The following is an 18385-nucleotide window of genomic DNA, read 5'->3' as shown; positions in this document are numbered from 1 at the left end:
TCTCACTCACACACTGTATATACTCACTGAACCCGTCTCACTCACACTGTATATATTCACTGAACATGTCTCACTCTCACACTGTATATATTCACTGAACCTGTCTCACTCACTCACTGTATAGACACTGAACCTGTCTCACTCTCACACTGTATATTCACTGAACCTGTCTCACTCACACACTGTATATACACACTGAACCCGTCTCACTCACACACTGTATATACACACTGAACCCGTCTCACTCACACACTGTATATACACACTGAACCCGTCTCACTCACACCCTGTAAATATACACACTGTACCCATCTCACTCACACACTGTATATACACACTGAACCCGTCTCACTCTCACACTGTATATACACACTGAACCCGTCTCACTCACACACTGCATATACTCACTGAACCCGTCTCACACACACACTGTATTAACACACTGAACCCGTCTCACTCACACACTATATACTCACTGAACCTGTCTCACTCTCACACTGTATATACTCACTGAACCTGTCTCACTCACACACTGTATATACACACTGAACCTCTCTCTCAAACACTGTATATATTTACTGAACCTGTCTCTCACACACTGTATATACACTCACTGAACCCGTCTCAATCTCACTGTATATATAACCACACTGAACCCCTCTCACTCACACTGTATATACACACTGAACCTGTCTCACTCACACTGTGTATACACACTGAACCCCTCTCACTCACACTGTATATACACACTGAACCTGTCTCACTCACACTGTGTATACACACACTGAACCTGTCTCACTCACACTGTGTATACACACACTGAACCTGTCTCACTCACACTGTATATACACACTGAAACCATCTCACTCACTGTATATACACACTGAACCTGTCTCACTCTCGCTGTATATACACACACTGAACCGGTCTCATGTGGTATAATCATACTAAACCTATCTACCCCTCACACTGTACACTCACGCTGTACATACACACCAAATCTGTATAAACATGCGGTCTCACTCTCACGCTATTTAAACACACTCTTAAACTGTACATATGGTCCAAACTCATCTCACTCTCAGGCTATATAAACACACCAAATCTGTCTCACTTTCACACTGTTTATACACAGCACAGTTTAAACACGGTGAACCTGTCTCACTCTTGCACTGTATAAACACACCTAAACCCATCTAACTCTTATGCTGTAGAAACACACAGTACTCGTCTCACTTTATCTGTATAAAAACACAAAACCCGTCTCCCTTTCATGCTGTATAGAAACAAAACCTCTCACTCTCACACAGTATAAACATACCTGAACCTCTGTATGAACACACAGAACCACTCTCATGATGTATAAACACACAGTTTGTTCACTCAGCTTCATTTAATAAACAGAAAAAAAAATTATTTACAAAAACATTCTCATATCCAGTGAATATTTATGATGTGAGATGTGGTGTTGGTGTTTAGCTTTAGCTCAGATTCTCAGACTGATATAAAGTAAAGCCTGTTTGTGTATGAGTGTGTGTGTGTGTTTGCGGCCATGTAGAATGAACAACCTCCGGACAGCAGTGTGTTAAGTGTAAAGTCCGTGTAAAGGCCAGTCCTGATGTCCTGGTGTAAAGCTTCAGGACTCGCTCTCCTGTCTGTCCTCCGCGCAGGACCCCAGGGTGAAACGGAGGTCCTGGTCACGGGGGTACTGAGGCCCTGCGTTAGCATTAGTGTTGCTAGCATTGTGTTCAGGCTGGCTGAAGATCAGCGATCCTGGAGAAGATGGCTGCGTCTCTTTAAGACACTGAGACTCTGAGGAAGTGGGCTTGCCCTCTGAGGCATGCTGGGAAATGAGCTGCAGGAGCGCAGATGCCACATCACCATGGAGATCATCCAGCTGCACAGATGGAAAAGCTGGGGTCACTGGGTCCCGGGTCGAGTCTAAAAGAAAAAAAAAAAAAACAGAAAGAAAACAAAACAGTGAGCAAACAGTGAATGTGTTCGGTGTCATGTGTGAGATGTGTGTTAACAAGCTGAGTGAACGAGACAGTGAGAGCAGTGCAGCGCCTCACCAGCAGAGGGAGACAAAAACAGAATTAGTTCATGATTTTTCACACCGCAGTTCATCTCACTAAGTCTCATCAGTGTGTTCCAGGAATGCGGTGACGTGTAAAATTAACAAAACTAATACTATATCATGGTCCGGAAACGCTCGTCACGCTAACAATCTGAAGAAAACCACACCCATCACACCGCCTCATCTACTGGGCATTTAAATCAACATGGCCGCAAGTTCATTCGTACACCCAGCATATCTGCTCCCAGCGCTTATCTGTGCTACAGAGTCTGCGTGTGCTGACTGCATACTCTTAGGGCGGGCACTCAGGGGTGGGGTAACTGGATAAAGGATTCTGAAGGGCAGTTAAAGAGGGTGAAGACAACAAACGTTAAGTAACAGTAATCCTGTTTATATTGGATATTCAGTTTCCGTATATTTTTGGTCTGAGGGAATATGTGGTAGTTCTGTGATAGTTCTAAAAGCCAGATAAGCAAAGTTTTGAAGCTTACGATATACCATCACCCCACAGGTAGGAGAAACAACTTTTCTCTCAACTCTTACCAACTCAAGCCTGATCCTACCATTTCCTAGTAAGTCATACTGACACTTAGTTCGCCAGTCATCAAACCTCATATCATCTACTACCAAATCATACTCACTCTTACCAAGTCACGCAAATGCATATCAAATTGTATCGACTCCCAAACTCCCATATACATGCCTTCTGATTCACACCACCTCCTAGTTATTCATACCAAGGCATACCTCTTCGTACAAGCCATACTCATTTCACTCATTTACATTTGGCAGACGCCCTTATCCAGAGTGACACACATTTTTATCTCATTATAAAGTATTTCTGAGCAGTTAAGAATTAAGGGCCTTGCTCAAGGGCCCAACAGGGACAACTTTGTAGTCATGGGATTTGAACCAGAGACCATCTAAACCATAGTCCAATGCCTTTTTCACTCAGCTAGCAGTTCACAGCAATACAAACCCTGCTCCTAATAGTTCATATCCAGCCATACCATCTTCTACTACATGACACCAACTCATACTAACTCATGCCAACTCCTACTAATACAAACACATAACTAATACCTAATCTAAAAGTCATATGAATCCTACCAACTCCTATGCATAACTTCCACCAGCTCCCAACAACACTTGCATCTATTAACTCATACCAGCTTCCACTAACTCCTATTAACACAAACACCTACTAACACATACGGACTCCTGCGAACTCCTAGCAAGTCCTAATAACTTGTCAATTTGTTAATAATAGTATGTGAGTTGTGGAAAAAATATTTTGTTTGCGTGTGTGCGCACTTACTGTATTCTGTGAAAAAAAAATTACAAAAAAGTGCTTTTTAACCAATTTATACTTCATAAGCAAGCTGATAAAATTATATACATCAGTGGGAATGATAGAAAAAGTGAACAAATGAATGGACAAAAAGACAAGCGGAAGTAGTATGGACAGGTGGACAAAAAGAAAGAGGCAGAGAGGTAAAAAAGATTAATGAACAAATAAACAAACGATTTTACACAGATGTGAGATGGAGGTGTAAATGGGATGGAGAGATGAAATCATCAGCTATCTATATAAATTCAAAAGATACAATATCCCTCTAGAGAAAGTTAGAATGAATAAGGGTTAAAACCTGCCACCTTTTTGAGTTGATAAAGTCGAGTCACATTTATCATACATTATCTCTCTCTCTCACGCACACACACACACACACACACAGAAGCTGAACTTAACATCAAAGCTTACACCGAAATCACTGGAGATGATCTGCACAAAGTGTCCTGCTTACAGATGCACTTTCTGTTTAGGAAAATGTTAAAGTTTTAAATTAGAGCCAAAAAAAATAATTAACCATATTGCTTATAAATAGATCGTATCTAACATACTGTATTAATATAACTATTGTAAAAAAAAACACACATACTATATATATATATATATATATATATATACACACACACACATATATACAATGTATATATATATATATATATATATATATATATATATATACACACACATATACACACACTAAATATACATATACATACATATACGCTCACCTAAAGGATTATTAGGAACACCTGTTCAATTTCTCATTAAGGCAATTATCCAATCAACCAATCACATGGCAGTTGCTTCAATGCATTTAGAGGTGTGGTCCTGGTCAAGACAATCTCCTGAACTCCAAACTAAATGTCAGAATGGGAAAGAAAGGTGATTTAAGCAATTTTGAGCGTGGCATGGTTGTTGGTGCCAGACGGGCCGGTCTGAGTATTTCACAATCTGCTCAGTTACTGGGATTTTCACGCACAAACATTTCTAGGGTTTACAAAGAATGGTGTAAAAAGGGAAAACAAAAAACATCCAGTATGTGGCAGTCCTGTGGGCGAAAATGCCTTGTTGATGCTAGAGGTCAGAGGAGAATGGGCCGACTGATTCAAGCTCATTCAAAGAGCAACTTTGACTGATATAACCCCTCGTTACAACTGAGGTCTGCAGCGAAGCATTTGTGAAGCCACAACACGCAGAACCTTGAGGCAGATGAGCTACAACAGCAGAAGACCCCACCGAGTACCACTCATCTCCACTACAAATAGGAAAAGAGGCTACAATTTGCACAAGCTCACCAAAATTGGACAGTTTAAGACTGGAAAAATGTTGCCTGGTCTGATGAGTCTCGATTTCTGTTGAGACATTCAAATGGTAGAGTCAGAATTTGGCGTAAACAGAATGAGAACATGGATCCATCATGCCTTGTTACCACTGTGCAGGCTGGTGGTGGTGGTGTAATGGTGTGGGGGATGTTTTCTTGGCACACTTTAGGCCCCTTAGTGCCAATTGGGCATCGTTTAAATGCCACAGGCTACCTGAGCATTGTTTCTGACTATGTCCACCCCTTTATGACTACCATGTCCATCCTCTGATGGCTACTTCCAGCAGGATAATGCCACAAAGCTCGAATCATTTCAAATTGGTTTCTTGAACATGACAATGAGTTCACTGTACTAAAATGGCCTCCACAGTCACCAGATCTCAACCAAATAGGGCATCTTTGTGATGTGGTGGAACGGGAATTTCGTACCATGAATGTGCATCCCACAATTCTCCATCAACTGCAAGATGCTATCCTGTCAATATGGGACAACATTTCTAAAGAATGCTTTCAGCACCTTGTTGAATCAATGCCACGTAGAATTAAGGCAGTTCTAAAGGCGAAAGGGGGTCAAACCCTGTATTAGTATGGTGTTCCTAATAATCCTTTAGGTGAGTGTGTATAAATATATATATATATATAACTGAATATATACAAAATAAATATACATTAGGAGTAAATAAAAGTTATTACTTTGGCAATAAAATGCAAGACTACCTAAATAAAATAACCTACTTTAAGATTTTTTTATTAATATTTAATTTTTATTAAAGATAAAGTTCTTGCTAATTTTAAACAAAATGGGTAAGAACTATATATCTTACAAAATGAAAAACTAAATGAAAAAATATTTCCTGATATATTATTCATAATAGTTTATATCATGTTATAATGAAAAAAAAATTGCTATAAATTAGACTACAAATGAAAACACATTTAAAATTCCTTTGACAGTTCTATCGTAATGATGTTACTTTATTATTTTTACTATTATTACTTTATTACATAGGAAACTATTTATAAAACCTGATTAACAGTAAATAATTATTATTAGATGTTTAGCGGTGAGGAGGCGTCTCCCCGTCACTGCTTGGGTTACCGTGTGAGGACACAGCTGCACCTCTCAGCGTAACTTTCTAGAGCTTTACATTGTAATACGCCTCTGCTGTCGGTGCAGTGGGAATAATGACTGGGTGAAAACAAATAATAGAAAAAAAGAAAGAAAAAGAAAGACATGCTGCTGGTGTTTAGTTCATAATTTATTCAGCGCTCGACTAGTAAAAGCCGAGAGTACACACTGTGATATGTTCCCTCTCTCACACAAACACACACACAGGCACACACCACCTAAACAAAAAAAAAAAAGTGACATTTAAAACAAAACAGAACACAGATGGAGATCACGACTAGAACTGTGACTGAGGAAATGTAACGCAAGTCTGATCATCACTCACACGTCTGATTAAAACTTCAGGGCAGACATGGAATTGATATTTTTTTATTTAATTGTTTATAAAACCGGGACTGGGCGTGGTCAGCACTCCTGCTGTCAATTCAGGAAATAATCACATGAGAAACGAACAAATCGTTACAACAGTGCTCCGTTACATCATCCTTTATATGCACTGTGAGGAGGAGTAATGGTCCGAACTAGAACTGTAACACACAAGATCGGATCTGACAGCGTTAACTGTGTTTCCAGCTTCACTTGTGTAGTGTTTTTGTGTGTGTATGTGTGTATGTATTATTTTATATTTATATATATATATTTATATATATGTGTGTGTATATGAAAAGTTTATAAATCGTAATAATGAAATTTCTTTAGCGGTTTTAAAAACAAAGCGTTCTGCATTTAATGTTTCTGAACGTTAATCCATTCCATTATTATCGTATTATAAATGTGAAATTAGACGAGCTCTGATTCGAGGCTCAAACTAGTGACAGGAGATGGTGTGTGTTGAACTTTTGTTGACACAGTTAAAGCTGTACCTCTGGACAGGCCACGCCCACAAGCAACAAACTACACGCGTGACGAGACTCACCACCTGCTAATGTGAATGTAGTGTACCTCAGGCTCGGGCTGACCTGTGAGGAAAATCTCAGTCAGTTTCAGAGTGATTGAGCTTGTTAACGTGGCTTTAACGAGGATAAAAAGCCGACAGGGACACGATGAGAAACGCTGAAATGACATGGAAAGATGCAGAAAATGACAAAGGAAATGTGTGTGTGTGTGTGTTTTGTTCCCATAAAAAATAAACACTGACTCCTTTATAAATGAGACCTATGGCATTGGAAACTTAAAAAAAAATAATAAAGATTTGAAACAAACAAACTTTGATTTATTTTATATTTCTTCAGCGCGTTTCTTCTTCTACTGCTGGAACAAAAAAAAATATATAGAGAAACATCTCAAAAATATACAATCGCTCTGATAAGAGGAGATTTAACACCACGAGGAGCCGCATGAGGAGGCTCCCCAGACTGCTTTGCCCAATCACAGCCCTCGGTTTGCTTTGCCCAATCACAGCCCTCGGTTTGCTTTGAGCCACACCCCCTAGAGAGTAAACTCAGACTTGCCCTTGCAGTCGGCCCTGGAAAGGGAGGCGGAGCCGCTTCGCGTCACAGCCGCGTCAGACTGGACGCCGTTGCTCTCCTCACCTTGACCAGCTCCCTGGGGCGGAGCTTTAATCAGCTGGCTCAGGAGAAGCGCGAGGAGGCCGGTGGTGTCGTCCGTGGGTGGGGCCTCTGGGGGAGGGGCTTCGGGTTGAGAAGCCTCTGGGGGAGGAGGGGGGGGTGGAGGAGCAGCAGCAGCAGCAGCCGGTGCGCTATTGGACGCCTGAATGAGAGACGAGAGGGTGTGGCTGAGCAGCTCCAGCTGCTTGGTGGAGTCACTGTCAGGGGCGGAGTCAGGGACAGGAAGTGAGGAGGAGGCAGAGGAAGTGAGGAGCTGCTCGGCCATCTGAGGAAGAGTAAGACGATCGGTCTGACCCTGCAGTAAGTTCAACAGCACGGCCATCTCCGTCTGATTCAGCTGATCAGCTACTGCACCCAGACCTGCAAACACACACACACACACACACACACACACACACACACACACACACACACACACACACACACAGTGTTGGTAAAAACCCATCCGTGTGACAGAAGCACGAAATAGATACACACCAGTGTGTTAAAGAGAGAGATACACACCAGTGAGTTCAGACAGTGTGTGAACGTGTGGGTGTGTATAATAAATCCCTGTATGGTATCCCTGTGTGGGTGTGTGTGGAGAGAGAGAGATACACACCTGAGAGGTCAGTGTGCGTGGTGGGGGGAGGGGAGGAGCTGGCTGCTGATTGGTTGTTCTCTCGGCTGGCCGAGCTCCCCTGGTCCTTCTGTTGCGCTGCTTTCTGAACAGGCGCGTCCTCAGTCAGCCCGCTCTGCCTCTGTCTCCGCCTCTTTTTACTCCACAACTCATGACAGTCTTGCCAGTGAGGCAAGCTACACACACACACAGAAACAGTGTAAATAAGTGTCTATTAGGCGTGATCTTATCTGCATGTGGAGCACTGAGGACACTCACTCTGGCGGCGCCATCCTACTCGGGTCCACATCACTGAGGAACCCACTTGCCAGTGCCTGCTCCGCCGTACACCTGCGCGAGGGGTCCAGGGTCAGCATGCGGTCAAACAGGTCCAGAGCTGAAGAGGGCAAGCTGACAGAGAGAGCGAGATGTTTATAAACCATTAGAAATTATCATATAAAATAAACGCGTGCATGCACACGCATTAATTACACCATAAACAAAATTCTAACACATTAACCACACACAGATGAGTGAACTCACAAAGAAAACTCCTCCCGTAAGCGGCGTCTGTACTGCTTCTTGGGCTTCATGGTATTGAAGTAGGGCAGTTTAATGACGTCAGGCCAAGCTGCAGGGCACGGACTGCCACACAAACGACTAAAAAACAAAAAAACAAAAAAACAAAAAAAAAAAACCACACACACGATTACACAGTGTATATGCACAAGAGGTTATACAGCAGGAACATGAATATCCAGAATGAACAGATGATAAATGTTAGTGAAGCAGAACATCTGGTTTAGACTCCAGGTGTGAATCGTCCAGGGGTTTGTGTGTGACCATTACAGCTATACGTTGGTCATTCCCAAACTGTCAGAAGCAAACACTTATCTGTGTGTGCGTGCATGTGCGTGAGTGTGTGTGTGTGTGTGTGAGATAAAGCTTTAACACTGTAACACACACCTGATGAGCTCAAGCTGCAGCAGCTCCTGATTAGCCTGGAAAATGGGCTTCTTAGTGAAAAGCTCTCCCAAAATGCACCTGGTCAGAGAGAACAGTAAACACAGTGTTAGAGGAGGAGCAAAAAAAAAAAAAAGCACATACTGTACGGCGTGAGCTCGCCCCCTAGTGGCAGTCATGTCGCGTTTACATGCTCACAGATAAGACTGAAGAAACAAACGAGACAAGCAGTGATGGTGATGTTAAAGGTGAAAAGTGATATTAGTGACACATTAATGAAAGACTACATTACAAAGACATACACTACACAAACATGGCAAAGTAGAAACAAAATTTTCTTACTTTTGTAATCAAGATACAGAATATTTGTTTCTTTCTTTCTTTTTTAACGTCATGCCAGCTTCTATAGCTATATTCATGGTGAGAGTCATTTTTGTCATGCAATATTAAAACTAGACATGGTGTTTAAAAATAAATAAATTAGAATAACTTTAAAACAACACTTGGATTTACTTGTTTAAAAACTTTGTTTTTAAGTGTCAACAGAATAAAGCAAGCTCCTTAAGGGAGTAAAAGAGTTACAGTCAAATAAAATGTTTGATGGACAACTGTGTTCTGCATGATAAACATTGTGGTGGATTTTGAATATTTGTTTAGCTCGATGTGGTGAAACCTGTACTACTACTCATCACCATCACCACTGTAAAATTGATTACTCTCTAGAAGGATAACCTCTGACTCCCAATGTGCTGTGAAAGACCACAGAGCATTAAAAAACATCCTGCACATGCTGACTCACAGCTTTACTTTTGCTGCAGTTCAGTTACAAATAAACAACTTTTCAGAGGTTTGTGTGTGCGCGCGCGCGCACATGTGTGTGTCAGGAAGTTCAAACAGAAGTAAACAGCACCTACAAGACTGATATCTAATAAAAGAGTAGAACAGACTATAGACATCATGTAGGGTAAATCGGACCACACATATCTTAATAGAAAGCAAATCAGACCAAAAATATCTTGTGTAAAATAAGACTGAACCACAGAGATCTCACATTAAGTAGATCAGACCACAAATATCTTTTAAAGAGTAAATTGGACTATAGGCATAGCCGAGATTTGCCTACTAATATTTTATAAAGAGTAAGTCAGACCATAGATATATATGTAGACCAGACCCCGGATTTCTCGTATAGAGGAGACCGGACCCCGGATTTCTTGCAGAGACGAGAAATCGGACCCCGGATTTCTTGTATAGAGTAAATCCAATATCTTACAGTGAGTAGACCAAAGGTACACTGCACTTACTTTGTGATCAAGCTAGAGTTCAAGAACAATAAACTGAGGTTTCAGCTAAAACTTTAATTAGAGATCTAATTAAAAGTAAATAGGTGTTTTGGTTTGACCATGACAGCACTGGGTTCATCCTAGTTCTCAGTAAAAGCAATGAGTCATTCTGCCAGCAGGTCAGCAGGTCTGAGTGTAGTTACTGTGGAGACAGTGGGGTGTTAGAGTGAGTGTGTAAACCACACACCTCCTCTGAGGCACTGCAACACTGAAATTATTGCTCTGTGTTAATTACTTAATGTTAAGGAAAGAGCATCTGTCAAGAAATTTCCCCGCTGTGGGATGAGTAAAGGTACATCTTATCTTGACGCTGAGGGTGGACTAAGCACCTGTAGAGTGTGATTTCTATGTTAAAGGGGCTTGTGTGTGTGTGTGTGCGCGCGTTTGTACCCGCAGCTCCAGACGTCAATGGCAGGACTGTATCTCTCCTCCCCTAGCAGCAGCTCAGGTGGGCGGTACCACAGTGTGATCACCTTATTGGTGTACGGCCGACTGGAAACAACCAATCAGAGACAAGATCATTAACCACTCACTCGCTCACGCACCATAAAGTACTATGAATAATCAGTAAATAAATCTAACTCACCTTTCCTCAGAGTTATACAGACGAGCTAACCCAAAATCAGCCAACTTTATCTGCCCACTGTGAGGGGGGAGGTGGGGGGGAAAACAGTGAAAGACGGAGAGAGAAAGTGAGAGACAGTGCGAGAGACAGACAGAGAAATTATTGATGTTTGTATTCACAATAGTCAGCTTTAACACACCTGGATAATCTCATTATATCAACGCTTTAGAGGTAGACAGTGTGTGTGTGTACCTGTTGTTGAGCAGGATGTTAGAACACTTGATGTCCCTGTGCAGGAAGTTCTTCTTGTGACAGTAGTCCAGTCCCTCCATCAGCTGCCTCATGAAGCTGCGGACGTGTTCGTGTGAGAATGAGACGAGGCCGGACTCCAAAAGCCCCATCAGGTCATGGTCCATGTACTCAAACACCAGGTAGAACGCTCCTACACACACACATACACACACACCATTAAATCTATATACAGGGTTTTGTAGCACATCCCAGACTCTCATGTCTTTCCATTAAATGTTCCATTATAATGTGTGTGTGTTGCACTGACCCTTGTCCTTTTTGAAGTCGAGCGCATCCTGCTTGTCGGTGACGATCTCCTTCATGTTGACGACGCTGCGGTGGTTCAGCTGTCGGAGGATCTTTATCTCCCGGATGGCCGTGATGGGGAAGCCCTCCTTCTCATTGTCCAAACGCACCTTCTTCAGGGCCACAAGCTCACCTACACACACACTTGTATTAAACATGCACAGCGCTCACTGTACATTATACACCTCCACATACACCACACACACACCTGTGTCCTTGTCCTTGGCTTTGTACACCTGGCCGTAGGTTCCTTCCCCAATGATGCCGATAATGTCGAATTTGTCCACGCAGCGCTTCCCCCAGTCAATCTGGGTCTGTCTCTTCTCACCAAAACGAGGAGAGCAGAACCTACACACACACAGACACACATATATATTGAGAACAGCTGCTCTTGTCTGTAGTAACGATGGCATGTTCCATGTTACGATGGAGTGTATAAATAAGCGTTGTCACACTGCACAGGTTTTAAAGCTCTGACAGGATTGTGTTAGTTTCTCTGTTTCTTCTGTCAACACTACGATAGCTGCCATGTTCTCATACTTTCTGTTATCTTGCTGTCAGAAGCAGCTTTCAATCGCACGCACATACACTAAAACGATAGTTTCACTTGCTCAGTGCTCAAAAGTGTTGCCAGATCTCACTGACAAAATCCCCCTTAGGCAGTGCTGAAAAGCTCATGGTGATAAACACCAGAAACCATCAGCACCAGAACTTATACTGTAGCTCAGTTATAGATAGGTGTGTGGACCCATCTTTTTATAAATTAGCCCCATTTTATCACCTGCTCAAGGCACATTTTTCCAAACCCAGATATTATCACGACACCTTGATGCTGAGGCGATCTGGTTTGTGACTCTGTGTTTATCACGTTCTTATAAATATCAAGGTTTAATATATTTATATGTTTTTTGTGTTACAGTTCAAAACAATCTTGGCAAATAACTCGCTTCTACCACTCAGTATGCTGTACTGCCTGCCAAGAGTACAGAGAAACTGCAACATTTTATCTACCATATAACACAATTTACTTAAAACAAATAGATTTTGGAGAGTGCCAATACGAGTTGCCACACAAAGTAATCAGGATACGTAACTGAATAATTTTTTCCCATCTCCAGTACCTACCTTCTTGAGCAAAAGTGAAATACACAATGATTAATAATAGAATCTTTTTTTTTTTTCATTTAAGCCCGTAGATAAGATCTAGATAAGATCTCATTGCTGCAAGAGTTCAAGTTTGGCAGCAAATAAGCTGTAATAAGTTTACCTATAATAATAGTACTTAATGGAGTGTTTTGCTAAATTTTAACATCAATTTTTGCTACATTACTATATACAGTACACACACGCTTACTTTGGTCTCTTCTTGTAAGTGGACTGAACAGGAGGCAAGGCTTCTCGAACAGCTGAAATGGGTGGAGATGAATCTCCTCCAGGTAGTAAAGGTGGGAAAGGCAGGTCACTTAGGAGGCGTGTCCTAACCTCTTTGTCCCTCTCTTTCTTCTTTTCTTTCTCTCGTTCCTTCTTTGAGGCGCGGTCAGTGGGTGTGGCCTTCTTTGGACTGAGGATTGAAACACAGTAAAAAAAAGATTCTTAGACTTCTTACATGTGTGTGTGTGTGTATTAACATTAATGAATGAATTAATTAATGTTAATACTTCTTATGTAAGTAATAATTAATTAATTCTTATGTATGCGCACATGCACACACATGCACTCACCTGTCCCTGCAGTCTCCCAGTAGTACCGGTGGTAGAGGGAGGGGTGGAAGGGTGGAGGTCTTAATTGGTGTGGTTTTCTGGGCGGGGCTTTTAGGCTGAGGTGGCATGGCTGTGGATGGGGGCAGGGCTAAAGCAGGTGGTAGTGGAGGCGGAGAGTTAAGAGGAAGTGGTGGTGGGGAATTTAAAGGCAGCGGCGGTGGAGAGTTTAATGGAAGCGGGGGCGGAGAATTGAAAGGAAGTGGGGGCGGGGAATTGAGGGGAAGTGGGGGCGGGGAATTCGCCGGAAGTGGAGGAAGGGGCGGTGCTACATCTTTTTCCTCCAACACGATTGTAGTTGGAGCAGGGGGGTCAGGTGCTGGGGGTGGGGCCAACTCTGTCTCCACCTTCTGGTCTTGAGGTTGTGTGGGCGGGGTTGCGGCAGCCCGAGCTGCCGCTGCAGCTTGTCTTTCTTTTTTTCTGCGTGTAAGCTCCGCTCCCAGGCTTGAAGTGATGGGCAGGCGGGAGGACGAAGGCGAGCGACTGGCCGGGCGGCTCTTGGAAGCAGAGCTACTGCTGGCTCCACCCATTGACGAGTGTTTCTTGCTGCGCGAGTGTGAAGAGGATCGGCGAGAGGATGAGTACAGAGGAGAGCGACTTCGTGACCGCGCTGAGCGTCTGGAAACAAAAAAAAAAAATGACACTAATAAACTACAGTGTCATGCTAAACACCAGGATCAAAGGGAACTAGATCAAACTAGACATTCTAGTGTTTAACGCCTAAATTCAGGGACAAAACTTTGACAACAAATCATCTGTGATGTAAAGAGGAAGTGCAGCAAGTCACATGCCACACTGCAAGTCAAAAGGCAAAAATATTTACAAACACCAACCAAATCTAGGAGTTTAATTTGAGTGCCCTCTCTGGCATGGGGGTATCATCACATGGTAACTCCACCTTACACATTTTTCAATGTTGAACCCTTTAGTTGATCAGCAAGAAATCTCTTTTCTGTATGTGTATTTATATTAATCTACTGAGATAAGCTACAGTATCACATCAATGTCATAACCGGGACAGCCTTTAATTGCTACAGTTAAAAAAAAATAAAAATAAAAAAAGGCAGCACACAGATAGCACACTGCCTCACAGAGACAGAATGCGAGGGATCTCTAGAACTTTCACACACTCACCTCACTGGCTCTGATTAATCATTTACACTGGATAAGGGCAAGAACCTCCTATGTGATAAAGTATGTAAGGATGTAGGACTAAAAAGACTGAAGGTGATGGAGAAGCTAAACCCTGATTATGACACTGAATGTTGTCCTGCTGTTAAAAAATTAAATAAAAATGATGAGCATTAGCAATATTATGACATTAAGGATCACAGGTTTCTTAGATTGATAAACACAAATAAACCCAATGACATCAGAAGACATCAGATTTATCTTGCACATGACGTCGCCTTTATAAGAACCACCCTAATCAGTGTACAGCTGCGACAATCAGCAATAATCACTTCCACCCTCATCAATCGATCATTGATCTAACAAAATGATTACCTGCTGTCAATCCATGTAAAATATCACTTTATACAATACTTAAAGCTGTCTTAAATGTCCGTGTTAATGATCCAGCTTAAACATCTCTGCTGCTTCGACTGCTTGAGATCCTCTGTGTTTCACTCCTTCTCCAAACACACAGTTTCAGTGTTCTCAGATTTAAACAAACTTCCCCTGAACGCCCCTTTCTAAGAAGTGCATTTTCCTAGCCATTCAGAACTTAAGCTCTTCCCACCTGAATTTCTGACCAAGTAAACTACATGTGACAGCACAATATTCAGTGACAAAGGTTAAAACACAAGAGCTGAAGGTTACATTAGCTGCTAATTGCTAACCTACCCTTCTTATACGCTAAAGAACACTAGGTTAGCGGTTAGAAGTTATCTGAGACTCAGATAAAGAGCTCAAATGGAGAGTTACATTTAAAAACTAATACTCAAGAGTTACGCAAAGCAATTAAACAAAGTACCGAATTAACTTTGTTAATTAAGCCTAATGTGGACATAGACTGCTCTCTTTCCTCACACAAGTGATGAAATATTCCGTAAACTCCGTTCTGCGACTTGGAAATGTTAACATCAGCGAGCAAGCTGCTTTTACCTCAAATGGCCTTTAGAAGGCAACATTGTGCAGGCTGAGTAAAAGGTAGAGAGACTCACATGTATGAAACCCTTACCTTTTAAAGTGTTTGTACTATAAACTGTGTATTTGAGGACATTTCATACTGGCAGTAATACACAACTGATGTGACAAAACTATAAACGTCATCAAATACAGTTAACACTGGAGAGAAAAATGTAAAAAAAAAAAAAAAAAGGTACAAATAAGGACAAAAGTATAACCTAACCAGTTGGGAAATTATCTCCCGACACCAACAACGCACTGTGACATCATTATAATGATATCGACATCACGGTGGTGGTGTTTAGTGTGTGGTGGTGTTTGGCATCTGACTGTGTTCGCCAGTGTTTGGGCTGTTTGATGTGTGTTTAGTGGTGAGCAGCAGTGTTTAAGAGGCACACGACTGTGGTTTGGGTCGGGGGGTAATAGGGGGTCCTTCAACTGTGTGTACAGGGTGCCTGGGGTTGTGGCGGTGTTTACGGGCGCAAAGTGATGTTTAGGGGTGTGTGGTGGTGTTTACCGGATGTGCACCGTTGCTTTGCGGGTGCATGTTGGTGTTTGGAGGGTATGGTGGTGGTATGCTGCTGTAAGGTGTGAAGGGCGATACTCACCGGGACACTGGACTGGTGCTGCATGAGCGCCTGTTCCCGTATGGACTCCCGTCCCGGTCGTAGCTGGATGATCTCCGGCGCGAGTACGGACTCTCAGATCTCTGCCTGCTGCGGCGGGAGCTCTCCCGGTATGGGCTTGGGGACCCCGCACGGCGCCGGGATGAGTACCCGTCCTCTGGGTCCACGGGGGAAGAGGCAGAGACGGAGACACCACCTCCAGTTCTGGAAGAGCCTTTGCGGTTTTTGGAAGCCTTGCGGCGGCTGCGGTCCGAATGCTCGCGCTCGTGTTCGTGCTCGACCTTGTTCCGGTGTGAGCGATGGGACGACCTATGGGACAAATCGTGTGATTCTTTACTTTTGCTTTTCTGTGACGCGGACCCGGAGGACTCTGCTAACTGCAGAGAGACGGAAGACGAATGCGACTCCGCAGGCGCTCGCCTCAAACCCGAGTCCCCTTCTGGCCGAGAGGCACCAACTGCGGACGCGAGCTTGTCTCTGCTTTTCCGCTTTGGGTCTTTTCCGTCTCGGTCAGCCGTCTTCCTCATCTTGACGTCTCTGTCTCCGTCCTCGCCCGACTCTCGGACCCGATGCGGGTCTTTGGACTTTTTTCTTGAGCGTTTGCGTTTATGAGTCCGGATCTCTTTGTTACGGTACAGCTCATCCTGTGGTTTGTCGGCCGGAGGTCCGGGAGGGTCCAGGAACTCGTCCGAATCGGAACTTATGTCATCATATTCCACCAGGGGTTTAATGGAGACGACAGGGGGCTCCACCGGAGAGTCTGCCCGGCTGCCATGTTTGGACGGTTTGTAGCGTTTGTTGTGCTTCGACGATGATGAAGAAGACGAGGAGGATGAGGAGCCTGTAGATTTGCTCTGATGAAGCCTGGAGTCGGCGTTTCCGGTGGAGGCCGTCGTTTGTTGTTTATATTCAGGTTCCGACTTCCGCTTGGTGACATGATGTCGGTCCGAGCCAGGCATGCCTTATTCCGCCGACCACGCTCCCTTCTGGAGAAAGAATAAAAACACAAACACACTGAAACACACTCACCCAGCGGAAAACACACATCACCAGCAGCAGAACCGTGCACTTTAATGGAGTTGAGCTCACAGAGTTAGCGCTGCTCACGGCTTTATCCGGAACTCATCCCCGGCCGAGTGCTCCTGCAGCGCGCGCCTCTCTGCTCCGCTTGCGTTCAAAAACACCAACAATCAAACATAAATCTCTCTTTAAACTTCCTGGTCGATTTCTGTTCCGCTCAAAATTAGGCCTCTTTCAGCCTGACGGAAAAAATAACCTCGAAAACAATGTGAGGACACTGCGTACTTTCTCCTTGCCTGGTTTAGCCAGCTAGCCGTGCTAATGCTAAGCTAGCCAGCTAGCGCGCGAGCGAGCGCTTTCTGAAGGAAAAAAAAACACAAAAAGATGAACGGATAAAAGTCTCCTTTTCAATTATTTATCCTTTTCCGTGGATTTGATTCTTTTAAAGATTCAGAAACGAACAGAAATCCATCATACATGGACAAATGTTTCACTAAAACTGAAAAAGAAAAAACTTGCAAGCCGGTTCAGTTCTGTTTACATGATTCGCTTTTAATGTTTCTCATTAGTATCTTTATCAGTTTTTTATATTTCTCGGCAATAATCATAGATTCGTGTGCAGAATTTATTCCAGTTTATTTTAAGCAGCTCTGGTAGGAAACCAGGCCGATATTTAGGGCGATGTTCGTGGATTTAAAGAAACGCTCAACCGCGCCTGCGCTTCACGAGCCCGGAGCGGCCATTGTTGCGAAGCTGACCACTGCGCGTTCTCGCTGCCTGTGCGCGCGTTCCCGCTAATACAATACTACATCTCGCGCGGCGCTACAGAACGGATCTGACGTTCGGCGCATGCGCTTTTTCTTTTCTTTTTTTAAGATATGTGTAGAAGCGTGTGTATTGTTAATGCAAAGAGTTTTTTTGTGATATCGGAATAATAATATATTTACCAAAATGTATGCGCTAAAATATATTTAGAAATTATGACAATGTTTATACATCCGTTTAAATTCCGGAAGTGTTGTGAGACTAGGTGAAGGAGTTGCTAGGCGACGACCAATCAGATTATTCACGGGATTGGATTTGGCCGCGATCGTTGAACGTTCTCCGGGGATTATTATTTTTTTTTTTTCATTTTATTTCCATAAGTCACGTTTTATTATTCTAAAACTTGTATTTTATATTAACAATAATAATAATAATAATAATAATAATTTATTATTATAATTGTTGTTGTTGTTATTATTGTTGATACAAACTATGACGGCGCAGTAAAAAAATCAACCAAATACACCTACACAATAAATTATCCTGCCATAGTAATGAGTCGGCGGACAGCGAAA

At 42.8% G+C, this 18385-nt stretch overlaps 1 protein-coding gene across 2 annotated transcripts; it reads right to left on the bottom strand.

Annotated features, from left to right (window-relative positions):
• Nucleotides 1–1380: 1380 nt before the first annotated feature.
• cdk12 (cyclin-dependent kinase 12) lies at nucleotides 1381–17835 on the bottom strand. 2 transcript variants are annotated; one of them, XM_053491863.1, is made up of 15 exons: nucleotides 17115–17835; nucleotides 16008–17011; nucleotides 13234–13887; nucleotides 12867–13073; nucleotides 11721–11860; nucleotides 11475–11645; nucleotides 11168–11357; nucleotides 10937–10993; nucleotides 10741–10842; nucleotides 9011–9088; nucleotides 8588–8704; nucleotides 8324–8455; nucleotides 8048–8241; nucleotides 7330–7806; nucleotides 1381–1941 (listed from the first exon to the last, which is right to left on the bottom strand). In XM_053491863.1, exons 2-15 carry the CDS (start codon nucleotides 16982–16984, stop codon nucleotides 1637–1639), a joined length of 3801 nt encoding a protein of 1266 aa, XP_053347838.1. In that variant the 5' UTR covers nucleotides 16985–17011; nucleotides 17115–17835; the 3' UTR covers nucleotides 1381–1636. The 2 variants fall into 2 exon arrangements, with proteins under 2 accessions (XP_053347838.1, XP_053347839.1); XM_053491864.1 differs by having other exon boundaries at nucleotides 7411–7806.
• Between the last annotated feature and the right edge of the window lie 550 nt (nucleotides 17836–18385).

The sequence above is a fragment of the Clarias gariepinus genome, chromosome 3 (genome assembly GCF_024256425.1).
Source record: "Clarias gariepinus isolate MV-2021 ecotype Netherlands chromosome 3, CGAR_prim_01v2, whole genome shotgun sequence".
NCBI lineage: Eukaryota > Metazoa > Chordata > Actinopteri > Siluriformes > Clariidae > Clarias > Clarias gariepinus.
The sequence above is the reverse complement of the archived record's forward strand: the minus strand, read 5'-3'. Positions and strand labels throughout refer to the sequence as shown.

What these genes read in the sequence shown, in the direction of transcription:
- cdk12 (XM_053491863.1), bottom strand. Translation starts at nt 16,984, where the DNA reads ATGCCTGGCTCGGACCGACATCATGTCACCAAGCGGAAGTCGGAACCT. An exon ending in CGACTTCAAAAAGGACAAGG is followed by an intron (nt 11,358 to 11,474) that starts GTCAGTGCAACA and finishes GTGTGTGTGTAG; the next exon opens with GAGCGTTCTACCTGGTGTTT. An exon ending in CTGCAGCTTGAGCTCATCAG is followed by an intron (nt 8,705 to 9,010) that starts GTGTGTGTTACA and finishes TTTGTTTTTTAG; the next exon opens with TCGTTTGTGTGGCAGTCCGT.